The sequence below is a fragment of the Echinops telfairi genome, unplaced genomic scaffold (assembly GCF_000313985.2).
Source record: "Echinops telfairi isolate 266 unplaced genomic scaffold, ASM31398v2 ScPeMD7_7417;HRSCAF=8455, whole genome shotgun sequence".
In the NCBI taxonomy this organism is placed as follows: domain Eukaryota; kingdom Metazoa; phylum Chordata; class Mammalia; order Afrosoricida; family Tenrecidae; genus Echinops; species Echinops telfairi.
The window spans coordinates 1,320,549-1,334,042 of NW_022111317.1; the positions used below are offsets into that span (position 1 = coordinate 1,320,549).

At 58.8% G+C, this 13,494-nt stretch overlaps 1 protein-coding gene across 1 annotated transcript in view; it reads right to left on the bottom strand.

The window, feature by feature from the left end:
- The window catches only part of CTTN (cortactin), a 29,276-nt gene that overhangs the window by 15,520 nt on the left and 262 nt on the right, over nt 1-13,494 (bottom strand). The window contains exons 2-4 of the mRNA XM_045297138.1: nt 7,831-7,928; nt 1,722-1,808; nt 1,527-1,600 (exon numbers count right to left, since the gene is read on the bottom strand). Coding sequence (XP_045153073.1) covers nt 1,527-1,600; nt 1,722-1,808 — 161 coding nt within the window. The 5' untranslated portion in view covers nt 7,831-7,928. The remainder of the gene's footprint in view (nt 1-1,526; nt 1,601-1,721; nt 1,809-7,830; nt 7,929-13,494) is intronic.

The window sequence follows — 13,494 nt, forward strand, 5'->3', positions numbered from 1 at the left end:
CTGGGGGTTGACAGACCATCCGTACCCTGAGGTCCTGCTCTGGGCCGGTCAGAAGCACACAAAGCTCAGCCTTGGGCTCACAGCACCCACGATTCACCTCTGCAACGCAGACCGTTTCCAGACAACACGGGTGAGGGCGGGCGGGTGTGGGAGGCAGCCCTGACGCAAAGACAGCCCCCACTGCAGAAGTCTCCCACCTGTGGCCAGGGGAGCTGAGGTCACTGAGCCCCTGAAGGAAAGCCACAACGCCCCAGAGTGGACCTTCTAGGGCAGACCGTGATGCCGGCACGCACATATGTACGTGTGTATGCGCACAGACGCACACGCGGGAGCCCTGGTAGCGCAATGCCGAGTGCTCAGCGGTTAACTGAATGGGTGGCCCTTCCGATCCACTGCAGCATCATGGGAGGGAGGCCAGGCAAGCGGCCGCCACCAGGAAGGGCCCTAAGAGCAGTTCTACTCTGCCAAAGGGAGCAGCTATGGGTGGGGACCCACCTAACAGCACAGTGTCTCTTTCTCTCACACACGCGCGCCAGTCAAAAGGTACGGCTGCTGGAGTGGACAGGTCATGCTGAACCACACCGCCGTGACCGCATTCTCCCGGTCACACACCTGTCACGGTCTCCTGAGTGGCCTCCAAGAGACCAAGACTAGGTCTCACTGAAGCAGACTCCTGAGCGAACCGGCTGGTCCACGCAGAAGGCAAAGGCAACTGTTCGGGGGTGGGGGGACTTCCCAGGGGAATCTAATAGATTCTTCTCCAAGGACACAGGCCAGTCACGTGAGGATGCTTTAGGGAGACAGGAGTGAGAACAAGCCCAGGAAGCGGGCGGCGAGGTCGTCCTGGGGCGGTTGCTGGGAGACCTGGCCCCGGTCTTGCCCTTCCACACTTCTTTAGCGCCCCCAAACGCAAGCGAACATTCCAAAGGCCGAGACCTGAGCCCCTCGAGGGCACCGAGGCGCTTTTGGGTGCGGCAAACCCGGGAGGACGGGCCTTTTGGGGGAGGGGGTGCCCACAGAGACACGGCGTCAGGCACACAGGCTGACAGGAGCCGGTGCGAGATGCAGCTGCTTCACAAGGTGGCACTGGGTCCCACAGAGGTTGAGACCGTGTGCATGTGTGTACGAACATGTGAGTGTGCACGCACACATCTCAGGTTGACATCATCTGTCGTCCACCCGCAGAGGAGGAGCCCTGGGGGTATGAGCAGCGCCGCTGACCACAGGGCCAGCGGCTCAAGGTCACCAGCTGCTCTGCCGGAGGAAGAGCAGGCTTCCGACACCTGTGATGAGGGACAGTCTCGTAAACCCGCCAGGCCAGTTCTAATGGGTCACTAATGGGTCAAAAATGTCTCAATGTCAGGGACCGAGTCCATAGACGGGACAAGCCAAGCGGCGGCAAGGCCCCACAGGAGCCTGGTCAGGTCAGGTCAGGTCAGCACCGCCCAGTGAGCCACCCTTACTTGATGTGCTCCTGGCGCCCGGACCCCTGCACCGTCTGGCACCGCCCAGTGAGCCGCCCTTACTTGATGTGCTCCTGGCGCCCGGACCCCTGCACCGTCTTGGCTCCCCATCGCTGCTCCTTCTCGCTGACGTCGTTCTGCAAAGAGAAGGCCATGAGCGCAGACCCCACAGGCCAAGGGGCCCCCAACCTGGCCGGGCCCGGGCAGGCTGAGGGCCACGAAGGAAAATGCCAGACAGCTGTGGGCGGAGTCACGTACCACGAAGTCGGGGTCGGTCTCCCAGTCATCCGCACCCCCGTCGTCCTGGGTGATGGACACGGAGTGGCCGGCAGAGGCTTTCCACATCTGAAAGTGGAGCGAGGTGACGGGACAGTCCAGGGTCACAGACACACGGGGTCACAGATCCATAGGGAGACAGACTGACTGCAACCACAACTCAAGACACACGGGGTCACAGACACAGCAGGTGAGGGACACACAGGGTGACAGGCTCACTCTGTAACCACAACTCGGACACACAGGGACGACAGTGGGGGTGGGGCTCAGGGCTAAGGGTCATTCAAGTCCTCCCAGTCTGAGGGAGGACACGCATGAAAAACGGACCCCATATTGTCGCTAGAGAGCCCTGGTGACATCGCGGGTTCCACTGGGCTGCTAACCTGAGATCAACAGTTGGGGACCACCACCAGCCACCCCATGGACGACGAGGAGGGTCCCAACCTCGGGAGCCCCCAGGGCTGTCGGGTGGCTGGGTGGAAATGGACTGGACTACTGCCCTCTCCCTAACTCGGAAGCCACACACCTCCCTACCCCCAAGGCCTCAGTGGCCCCACCTCCGGGGATAACATCGGCGGATGGAGGCAGACGGACAGCTAAGCACGTCCTCTGCTCACTAGGAATGGGTGTCTATCCGTGAGGACCTCAGGGCAGCGCTGCCCCCAGCCGGAAGTCACCGGCTCCCAAGCGGAACTGGAGACCATGCTGGACTCGGCTCCGGTGCCTGGAACGTGCTGGCTCCGTCAGCCGCCGCGGGCTGTGTGGTGCAGGGCGCAGCCTAACACCTTGTGCAAGTGACTAACGTGGGGCCTGAGATGGAGCCGCCCCCAGCCTTCCCATCCAGGGCGGCCTGACCCTGGCAGAAAGGTGGCCGGGGGCTGGTTACTGGGAGCCGTGAAGCACCGCTGGTCAGAGTTGGGGACACACACAGGCAGGCCCCCCCTCTCCCTCCTCCTTACTCCTTATCCTTGCTCAGCTTTCCCAGGAAATTCCCTGCAGAAACCTTGGGCCACGCCCGCCTGAGTCCTCGGCGGATGGGGGTTTGCTTTGGGACACTGAGACGCTCGGACACTGTGGATGATCGGCCTGGCGCTGTATGCTGCTTGCTTCCTTCCCTGTTTGTCCGGCAAAGAAAGAGCTGGCATCTGCTGACTCAGACCAGGCAGCGCTGGTCACAACCACAGGCAGGAGGCGGGATCAGTGAGGGTCTTGAAAGCCACGGCCTCACTGCGTGGACATCATCTCTTGGCAGCCGGGAAGCAGCCCAAGGCAGCAGCCGGGGGCCACCAGTGAGTCCGTTCACTTTCTCTGGTGCCTGGAGCCCCGGGGATGTGTGTGGTCCGAAGGGAGAGGGCTCTGCCCGTCTCAGGTCCTGGTTCAGCGTGGTTCTTGGGTGCCAGTCCTGAAGTCAGTTCCGGCTCACGCTGACCCTTGTCAAAGAGAAGGAAGCACCGCCCGGCCCTGCACCGTCCAGACAGCGGTTCTTCAGCGGGGCCCACTGTTGGAGGCACTGCGTCCATCCGTCTCCTAGAGGGTCTCTACTTATCTGCTGACCCTCTGCTTTTACCAAGCACGTTGTCCGTGCCCAGGGCCTGGCCCTGCCTGAGAACACGTTCAAAGTGCACGGCGTGCAGCCTGGCCTTCCTTGCTTCTGAGGGCGTGCTGCTGGTGAGGCAGGTTGGTTTGTTCTCCTGGCAGTCCCTGCGTGCGTTTGACATTCTTGGCCAAAGCCATCATCCAGAGGTGCCGTGGCTTCCTCTATAGCCACTTGTCTTCATGCCACCAAACAGGCCTTGGGTCAGGCCCACCTTGGTCCTTAAGGTGCAAGCTTTGCTTCTGGACGCTTTCAAAGGGTCTGTAACACAGGGTTTCCCCAATGCAGTACTGAGATGCAGTCAACCGACGTGGCCCTTCTGGCCGTAACTCCCTGTGTGAGCTAAGTTATTCTGGACTCTCTCCTGGGGCTACTGCCCCGCTTTATGGGGTGCTCTGTATAGACTAACGGGCAGGATGAGAGTGTGAGTCAGACCTGACTTTGGCAGAGGGAGGAGCCCTGGTGGTGTGATGGCTATGAGTTAGGCTGCGATCCGCGTGGTCGGCAGTTCAAATCCACCAGCGGCTCTGAGAGAGAAAGACTGGGCTTTCTACTCCCATCAACAACTGCAGTCTCTGAAACCCACAGGGGGCTGCTGTGAGTCGGTGCTGACTCGACGGCAGTAAGTATGTCTGTCTTGTTTAAAGAGCTACTGTCTCAGAAGCCTACAGGAACACATGGGCAGTTCTACTCTGTCCTACAGGGCCACTGTGAGCCGGCATGGACTCCTTCCTTGGCAGGGGTCTGCGTGAGAACAGAGCCACACTCTGTGTTCCCTTGGGAGCATCTTTCTACTGTACTAGAGGGCGTGACTTACGACAACACCCACTGTTCTAGTTGGCTGCAAGGCAGACGGCTCCTCCCTCTCAACCATGGCGCAGGATGTGGGAGCCATCTGGGGCACAGAGAGAAACCCTGGGACCGTTTGGCTCTGTCTGACGTGGCGCAGGCTGCCCTGGGACCGTTTGGATCTGTCTGACGTGGCGCAGGCTGCCGAGACCAGAGGCACCAGAGACAGTGGCCCAGAGCTCAGAGCAGCCACCAAGATGAGGAGACTGGGACAGAGTGACAGGCGGGCTTCCCGGCCCATGAAGACGCTGAGGTCCAGAGAGAGACTTGTCTGCTGGCCGAGATGTCGCTGTGGACCCATGACTGTCCTTACAGTTGCCCATCCTGGCGGCTGCCCGTGGGACACCAGCACTGAGGGGAATAGGACGAGGATTCGGTTCCCTCGCTCATAGCAGCGGTGACTGGGAAGCTGGTATTCCAGTGGGAAAACCACCACTTTGGTAAGTTAGAGATCAAGTCCAAGTACATTACCCTGCTTTAAATCACGTTCCCACGGAGTCTCTCCTAACAGCTGTGCTGCCTTCAAGGGAGCACTGGTTGATTTTTATCTCCCTACAGAAGCGGGCATCCTCCTGCCATGCCACCCAGCGCCCCTCATACTTCCCCGCAACGCAGGTATTCGGTATCCTCACCTGTGACCTCAGGGACCTTACTTACTGCAGTTCCACCCACCTTGGGATGCATGTAGCTACGGAATGTGCATGTCCCATGGTGACCTCTCTGTCCCAAGAAAGACGCTCTCTTCTCCCGCAGTTCCACGGGGTCCACCAAGAGGGGCTGAGTGAGCAGGCTGCCCTGAGAAGGTGTCTGACTCCTGCCTGTACTCTCTCCTGTCTCTCCTCTCCTCTGCGGCTGTACTGTCCTCTTCATGTCCTGTAACCGCACAACTGCGCCCAAGCTGTGTTCCCGTAACAGCCGCCAGCCTGTCACCTTTCCTCACAGACCCCCTTTGTGGTCAGTGTCTGTGAGCTCTGGGCCACTGCAGAGAAGTGGAGCGGCGGGAGGAACAGCGGGTGTCAGAGTAGGGACTGAAGGATGGAGCGTGGAGGCTTGTCTCCGCCCTGACTCGTGGCAACAGGGAGGGAAGCCAGAGGGGGTGAGACACAGCCACCTCTGGTGCTGCTGACGGCAAACACGCTGTCGCTGTGGATCCAAGCAAGACGAAGCCCGCGGTGGCGTCCGCCACTGCCGCATGCGTCCCGGTGTTTGTGATGATGCGCGTTTTCTTGACGCTGAGTCGTGAGCCGTTCTGAAGGCGGCAGGCTTGTGGTGTTGGTCAGCGTGAGCTCCAAGCCCCTTCGGTCGTGTCCCCTGCATAGTGCATGCTGTCATTGAGCCTCCTTCTAATTCCGACGCGGTGTTCCTCACACAGCCCAGCCTCCTGCATGATGTGCCCAGCACACACACTGGACAAATGTGGGGAAAAGATACCACCCTGGCGCACCTGGTTTTAAACCAGCTAGAAGTTCCCTGTGCTGGTCCAACAGGGGCCTCCCGCTCGTGACGGGAGCAGGCTGCACAGGTGCATGAGGAAGTGTCCTGGGATGCCCGTTCACACTGTGTGCTCTGATCCACACAGTCAAACACCTTTGCGGAGTCCGTAACACACAGGCAAACATCTTCCGGGTCGTCTCCGCTTTCAGGCCAAGGTCCATCGGCTGGGCCACGTCCTCTTCTGAATCTCCTGGGAATTTCTGGCAGCTCCCTGTCCAAGCACGAATGCAACTGTTTCAAACTTATCTTCAGCAAAATTTTGCTCCTATGTGATATGAACGATGGTGTACAGTAGGTTGGGGGACCTGCTAAGTCATTTACTTTTCTTGGGAAAGGGCACAAATATAGATCTCGTTCCATCAGCTGACCAGCCGGTTGGCTGTCTTCCAAATTTCTCTGCATGGACCAGCGAGTGCCCCCAGTGGGGGCTCCATAATGTGTTTTATGTCTGGGTAGACTAGAGAAACAAATCCAGGGAGACTCAAATGTGAATAAGAAAGATCATTAAATACAAGAGCAACTGAATATAGAGAAAACTCCCCAGCCCACTCCAGATCAAGTCCATCAGTCTGATACCAATCTACAAATTCCTTTTCAGACTCATGCAGGACGATCACAGGCCAGTGGGTGGAAAGTCCTGTGGATCCAGTGGCGCTGGAAGCATCTCAGCGCTGGCGTGGGTCTCCATGTGGCTCCTCCAGCTCCGGGGCTCTAAAGTAGCTCTCCATGTGCCTTGTCCACAGGAATGTCTCACATGGGATTCCGCCCGTGCCTAGAGCCTTGCTTCCTGGTTCACACCCATGCCTTCAAGGCCATGGGTGCTTCATCGTGTGCTACCTCCTGCAACGGTTGCCTGTCCTTAGTGTCACCCACCCCAGCTCACCTGGTGTCCGGTCATTGGTGCTTGGTGCTGCAACGATTCTTCGGGGGTCTCTAGATCCTGGCAGGCTCAGCTCAGGACCTCGCTTCAGTTCTGGGTGACCTGTCCTTCCACCTCGACTTAACTTGCAGGAGAATAACCGAGGGCCTGTGCCCAGCCTTGCTCTGAAAGAGGACAGAGTCCCCTCCCTGCCTCTTGCACTGAGATGCAGCCAATCTGAATCCCGAGTGTGGCATTTCGGGAGGTCCGTTTCCGAAGTGGAAAAAGTCTTTCTGGTGAACAGGGCGCTGGGCTGGCCACCGGATCCTATCACATGATCGTCAGAATGACTCTATTACCAAGTCCGCATGTTCCAATTTCCAATTTTCCAAAACCAAACGCACTGCCTTCGAGTGGATCCCACTCCTCTCGAGCCCTGGGGGCATCGTGGGTTACACATTAGGCTGCTGACCACGAGTTCAGGTCGAGGTTGGTAATTCAAAACCACCAGCCACTCTGTAGGAGAGAGGGGCCTTTCTGCTCCCATAGAGATTGACAGTCTTGGAAACCCACAGGGACAGTTCCACCCTGTCCTACAGGGTCGCTGGAATTTCCCAAAGAGGGAGGGGCGATTCAGGGCACAGTCCCCTCAAATTCCCATTGGGGATCCTGCCACCCAAATGGAGGCAGGAAGGTCCCACCAGTGGGGCAGACCAACCACCAGGGTCCCTTTGAGGTCCCTCCACCGGGCCCCCCACTGTCTGTGTGTCCCAGAGGAAAATGGAGGCAGGAACTTGCTCCCTAGGCCTGCTTCTGACATGATTTCAAGAGCAGAGACCATCAGCTGCTACCTCGGGAGGCCCAACCGGATAATCCAGTCCCAGTGTTCTTGTCTAGCAAGCGAGGACAAGGACCCCGGACCCACCCAGGAGGGGGGCAGGTGCAGGTGCCGAGAAGGCACCAGCCTGCAGTCAGAGGCAGAGCGGAGGCCCTGCCTGGATTCCAGAACAGGTGGCGGGATCGCCACGTCTTCCAGGCTGCAGCCCAACACACCCACAGCTACTTTCCTTAGTTCCAGGTTTTTCCAGAACCCTGGCCCCATCTTTCTCCACGACAGACAACGCTTCAGAGGACACGGTTTTTAAACAATGGAATGTCTTTCCAGAAAACGACCCCTTCTGTCCTCACTACCCTGTGAGGAGCTACACACACACACACACAGAGAGATGTCCTGTCTGGGACATCTATCCTGATCTCCCAAGGGAGCACCGCTAGAATGTTGTGGAGACACCTACCTTTCTTGCTGGGGACGGGCGACAGGCTTGTTCACAAAGCTCGGGTTAGGCGTTAGTGGTCCAAGGAAAGGCTGCCAGGCATTTGGGGAAGGTTCTGTCTGTCAGAACGAGAAGATGGGGAAAGCTCGTAAAGGGGCCTGCGGGGCACTCCAAGCTCCCTGGAGGCAGGGAGAATGTGCTGGGTGACTCTGCGGGCCGACACGGACGAGGCTCTGGGAAGAGATGTCTGAGAGAGAACTCCCCCATGTCGACACCCTGGAGAAGTCGGCTTTGCCCAAATCACAACACAGTTAAAACAAAACAGAGCGCCGGTTCAGGAGGCAGGAAGAAAGCCGGAGGGGACAGGAGCCCAGGAGGAAGTGGGAAGAGGCTGGTAGTGGGAGAAGGTTGCAACCCCACCCTAGCCCACCCCCGGCAGAGAACCAAACATGAATGAGGGGCTGAGTGGGGGACTCGCCCGCGTGCTCAACTTTCACCCAAACCTCAAGAAATCATGCAAATAACCAGAGGTAAGTTTCGGAAGCAGAGCCCTAACCGGAGCGCAAAAGCTTCCCCTAAATGCAAAGACCGAGGGCTCGCTGGGCCGGGAACTGGCAGGCGCCTCCGGTCTGCTGTCACCTGAGTCAGTCTCCGCGTCTGGCTATTCTAGTCGCAGGATTCCCCAAACGTGCCCAAGCCACCAGCTGGCCACTGTCCACCCCACATGACACTGCTGGACCCCTCCCTCCGGGCAACAAGCCCCAGGAAAACGGGTCCTGGGGAAGCCTTCCCAGGAAGGGTCTGGGGCCGGCTCCCACCCATACTCAGCCCTTCCCTCCCTGCCCCCACAGCCCTCCTGGGTTCCCATGCTGTTACAGACTGCTTGGTCTGTTGTGAGAACCAGGGTCGGCCATGCAGTCCGTCAGCCTCTGTGACTGTGCACAAGGGCAGCAGAGCCTGTCCCCAATCTACCATCATGCAGGGCACTCCTGAGAAGCCAGGGGCTTCCCCACACGCAGTGTTCAACATGCTTTCAGGAAGGACCAGTTCCCACGGGAGGGCATACAGCAAAGGGTAGGTGAGATAAAGGAAGACCCTCCAGGAGGCAGGCTGGCACAGGGCTGCCATGCGGGGCTCAGGTGGAACAGCCCTGAGGGTGGTGTCAGACAGGCAGTGCTTCCTTCGCTGATATGCCCGGCAGCTGGGAGTCAACCAGAGCCACCCGGATGGTACCCCACATGACCCCCAGCTTCTGTCCAAGTACACTTTCTGAAGTCAGCGCATAACTGGTCGATAAACTAACAGCTTTGGGTACTTGAGATCCTTGAGACAATCTCCCTGGGGTCACACCAGTCACACCACACCAGTCACCCCACACAGCCACACCAGTCACACCACAGAGCCACACCAGTCACCCCACACACACAGCCACACCAGTCACCCCACACAATTCATACCACAGTCACACCAAATGGTCACACCCACACCAGTCAATCCATACACACTCAAAGAAGTTCACCCCCGCTGAGTGTCAATGCTGACTCTCAGCGTCCCTGCAGGTGCCTGTGATGCCCCAGGCTGTAACTCCTCCCGGGAGCAGACTGCCTCACCTGTCTTACAAGGAACAACTGGGGGTTTTGAACTGCAGACCTCGTGGTCCGCAGCCCAATGTGTTGTGCTACCAGGGCTCCCATAGGGCACAGGGAGGCGCTCCACGGGGAACAAAACCTCACTGTCCACAACTGTGAGACGCAGGGAACCTGGGAGTCCAGTTTCAAGGCGTGGCCTGAGCCAGGGCCCCAGAGCATCAGGGGAAAAGTCCATATAGTCCATGCTTCCTGTGGTCCAGAGTGCCAGGGGTCGCTGCCAAGGGCCTCCCTGCCCCATGACTGGGGGTAGGTCAGACGCCCGTTTCCATCGGCTGTTGTGGGATGCTGACGGGCAGGCCTCTCTTCCTCGTTCATCCCCATCTGGAAGCGCTGCTGAATGTGGCCGGCATCACAGACATAGGGGCCTGGGAATGAAGCCCAGTGTCTCCCGCATGAAGCCCAAAGGCACAGGAGCAGATCACTCCGGTGCTCGGCTGCTAACCAGAAGGTCTGCTGCTGGAAGCCAGGAGCCACTCTGAGGGAGCAAGGTGGCCACCCAGGGGCCCTCAGGGCTGGGTCTCCTCTCCTCCAGGGTTGCTGTGAGTTGGCCGGAGCTGATGGCACTGGGCTTGGTTATTCGTGGCGGGGACTCTGACTCAGGGCCTCCATGTCGGGCTTCAGAGTAGAACTGAGCTCCGAGGGGTTTCGGTGGCCCTGGTCTCTAAGAAACCGACCAGCAGGTCTTTCTCCGGATTCAGCTTGGAGGCGGACGGTGGAAGCAGAAAGGACAGACAGAGGGACGTGGAGATGCTGGAGCCCACACCCGCTGCTGGTGGGGGTGAGAGGTGGGACCTCGGCGTGGGCAACCACCTCGCAGGTCCTCACTAGAGAACACACGGCTTCCTCGAGAATCACAGCCAACCAGAAACAAACTGGCGCCGTCAGTCAATGCTGACTCATAGCGACCTGCTCTGGGTGTCCGAGACTGCAACTGTTAACGGGAGTAGAAAGCCATCTTTCTCCCTCAGTTTCTGGAGGTTTTGAACTGCCAACCATGTAGATCACAGCCCCATGCTCGACCACTATGCCACCAGGGCTCCTAGGTGTACAGCCAGGAGACATGCAATCCTATGTCCCCACAGGCCACATACAGGCACTCACAGCAGCAGACTGACAGCAAGTAGAAGCCAGCCAGTGTCCCAAGACAGGAGAGGGGCCTGGGGACTGTGGTGCGGCCGGACCACGAGGTCTAAAGTCAGTGTGACAGGGTAGCTGTGTCCTTCTGCCAACAAGTTGGTTCAGGCCCACAGCAGCCCACTCACTGCACAACAGAACAGAACGCTGCCCGTGGATCCCTGCCTGAGCCCGCAGCTGCAGCCTCGGTGTCAGTCCATGACCATGAGGGCCTCATAGGACTGCAAAGAGCCACTGACATTTGAATTCACACTTCATGGGGGGGGGGAAGGCTAGGCTGTATGGTGGCGAGCTGCCTCTCAATAAAGCTGTTCCTATGGAACCCTGGGCATGGAGTGGGTTACAAGTTGGGCTGCTAACTGCAAGGTTGGGGGTTCAAATCCACCAGCTGCTCCATGGAGGAAGACAAGGCTTTCTACTCCCATACAGAGTTACAGCCTTGGAAACCCACAGGGGGCAGTTCTACTCTGTCCCGTGCTGTCGCTATAAGTCAGAATTGACTCAATGGCGGTGAGCTGTGTGTGTGTGTGTGTGTGTGTGTGTGTGTGTGTGGATTTAGAAAGCTTTTACCAAATATACATATACATACACACACAGTTATGCCCAAGGGTATGGCCCTTAATCACCTTTCAAGCCAGGAACTGACCTCACCCCATGGTTCCACTTTCAAGCAGCCAATGGGCAGACCTATAGCATGAACAATAGCACCAGAAGGCCCCACTCCTAAGAACAATCAGCCACTAACGACCAAAGGGGAAGCTTTGCCCAGGGAACTCAGCAGGCAGGCAAGCTGGCGGGGAGGGGACACAGGAGAGCCAGGGAGGGAGCGAGGAGGGGGCTGCTCCATTTAGGGGCTCCCATCCAAGTCACAAATCAAACTCTCTAGGTACTGCTGGATGGCAAGCCTGTTTGTGCTGTACATTCCCACTCAAAACAGACACACACACAAAGTTAAATAACTTTAAGGAAAGGGATAATGACCTTACACCATGCACCATTTATATTAGCCCTCGCTGGCAGCTCGCATACCAAAGCCACTGCCACCGGGGCTCAATTACGACCCTATAGGGCAATTCACAGCAATTCTAAAGGAACTACCCCTGTGAGTTTCTGGGGCTATAGCCTCATCTTTCTCCGGAGTGGCTGGTGGGTTTAACCCACGGACCTTGAAGTTGGCAGCCCAATGACTAAAGCCAGACCGGTACCAGGACCCCATCCCAGGATTACAGTCCAGCAAACCCTACAGTGTCCTACAGCATCCCTGGGATCCACTGCACAGCAGACAACTGTAAGGCAGGAACTGAAGCCCCATCCTGAGCTTTTGAATTTTAAAACCCTTTGAAGACAGGAACATCAAAAGCTTTAGCTAAAAGACACCTTGGGTGAGAGTCAACTTTCGGCTTGGAGGGGCTGGACCTTGGAAGGCCACCGTCTCCACCCCCTGGCTCTGCTCTCCTCTATATCCCAGAACCCCTTTCATATGCGTCCCCGCCAATATTGCAGACTTTTCCAGCCAAAGGGAAGAGCCTGCCTGACTCAGTGTGCAGGGCCCTGTGACTCACCACGCGGTCAACCACGTGGAGGGAGGTGGGAGCCCCCAGGCTAGCCTGGGCTCCAGCTCCCAGCTCTGGTGCCAGGACACAGCAGCCAACCCCTAAATTCTGCATAAGCTGCAGAATTCCAGGGAGCGAGCTGGGTGCAATGGAATTCCTCCCTGATTCCTGTCCAAAGAACCCAGCCCTGCCTCTGGAGACCCTCCAAGCTACAGACCGTGCATCCGCTAGGGTATGAGGGGTGGGTGGGGGGCCACCCCAAAGTACCTTTATGCTGATTACAAACACAAATCCAGAGCCCCGCCCCCACTCCCAGCAGCTGCAGCACTGAGTGGCTGCTTTCCCAGTGACCTGATTGAGAAGCTTCCGTTCAGGTGCTCAAGGCGGCAGGGGCAGCTCCACCCTCCAGTCCCACCCTGTGCGAACCTGGCCCCTCCCCTCTTGGAACCGCAACTCCATCCCACCCTGAACCCTCACCTCCCCACTCTCCAGCCCTGCCCCGTGCAACCCGACCTCCCTCCCCTGACTGGGCTCTAACCCACCCAGACCGCCCCCACTCTCCGACCCCAGGCCCCTAGGGACACCGGACCCCTATCATTCCTCTCTGGGCTCATCCCACTCCCAGCCTGGCACCTTTAGACTCCGCCCCGCAGCACCCCAACCTCCCACCCATTGACCCAGGTTCCCAGAGCTCCTCAGCCCCTCCCCTATCCCACCCAGACTCCCCACCGCCCAGCCCCGACTCCGTCCCAGGTGACCTCGGCCCGCACCCTCCCATCGCTACTCTACTCCACTCTGGTCCCCTCCGACCCCAGCGCTCCACCACCGGATCCTGGCCCTGTCCCACCCCCAGACCGGCACCCTCGAACCCCGCACCGTATGACCCCACCCCGTGCAACCCCAACATCGCCCCCTTGACCCCGTCCCGTACCATCCCAGACTCTCCACCCCGACAACATACCCACCGATCCCAGTTGATCCGTGCACCCCCAGCCCTATCTTGCCCACCCAGATCCCAGCCCCCGCCCCCTCTCGCCTCCCCGGCCCCGCCCCCTTCCCCTCACACGCCATTTCCCCCGATCCCCGAGCCCCCAGTTCCTCGGACGCCTAGTCGGGTCCCCTCGCTCCGTCCCCCTCCCCCCCCAGCTCCTCAGGACCACCTGCTCCCGCCGGGGCGGCCCGCCCCTCGGCCCGGCCCCCCCGCCCCGTTCATCCCCATCTGGAAGCGCTGCTGAATGTGGCCGGCATCACAGACATAGGGGCCTGGGAATGAAGCCCAGTGTCTCCCGCATGAAGCCCAAAGGCACAGGAGCAGATCACTCCGGTGCTCGGCTGCTAACCAGAAGGTC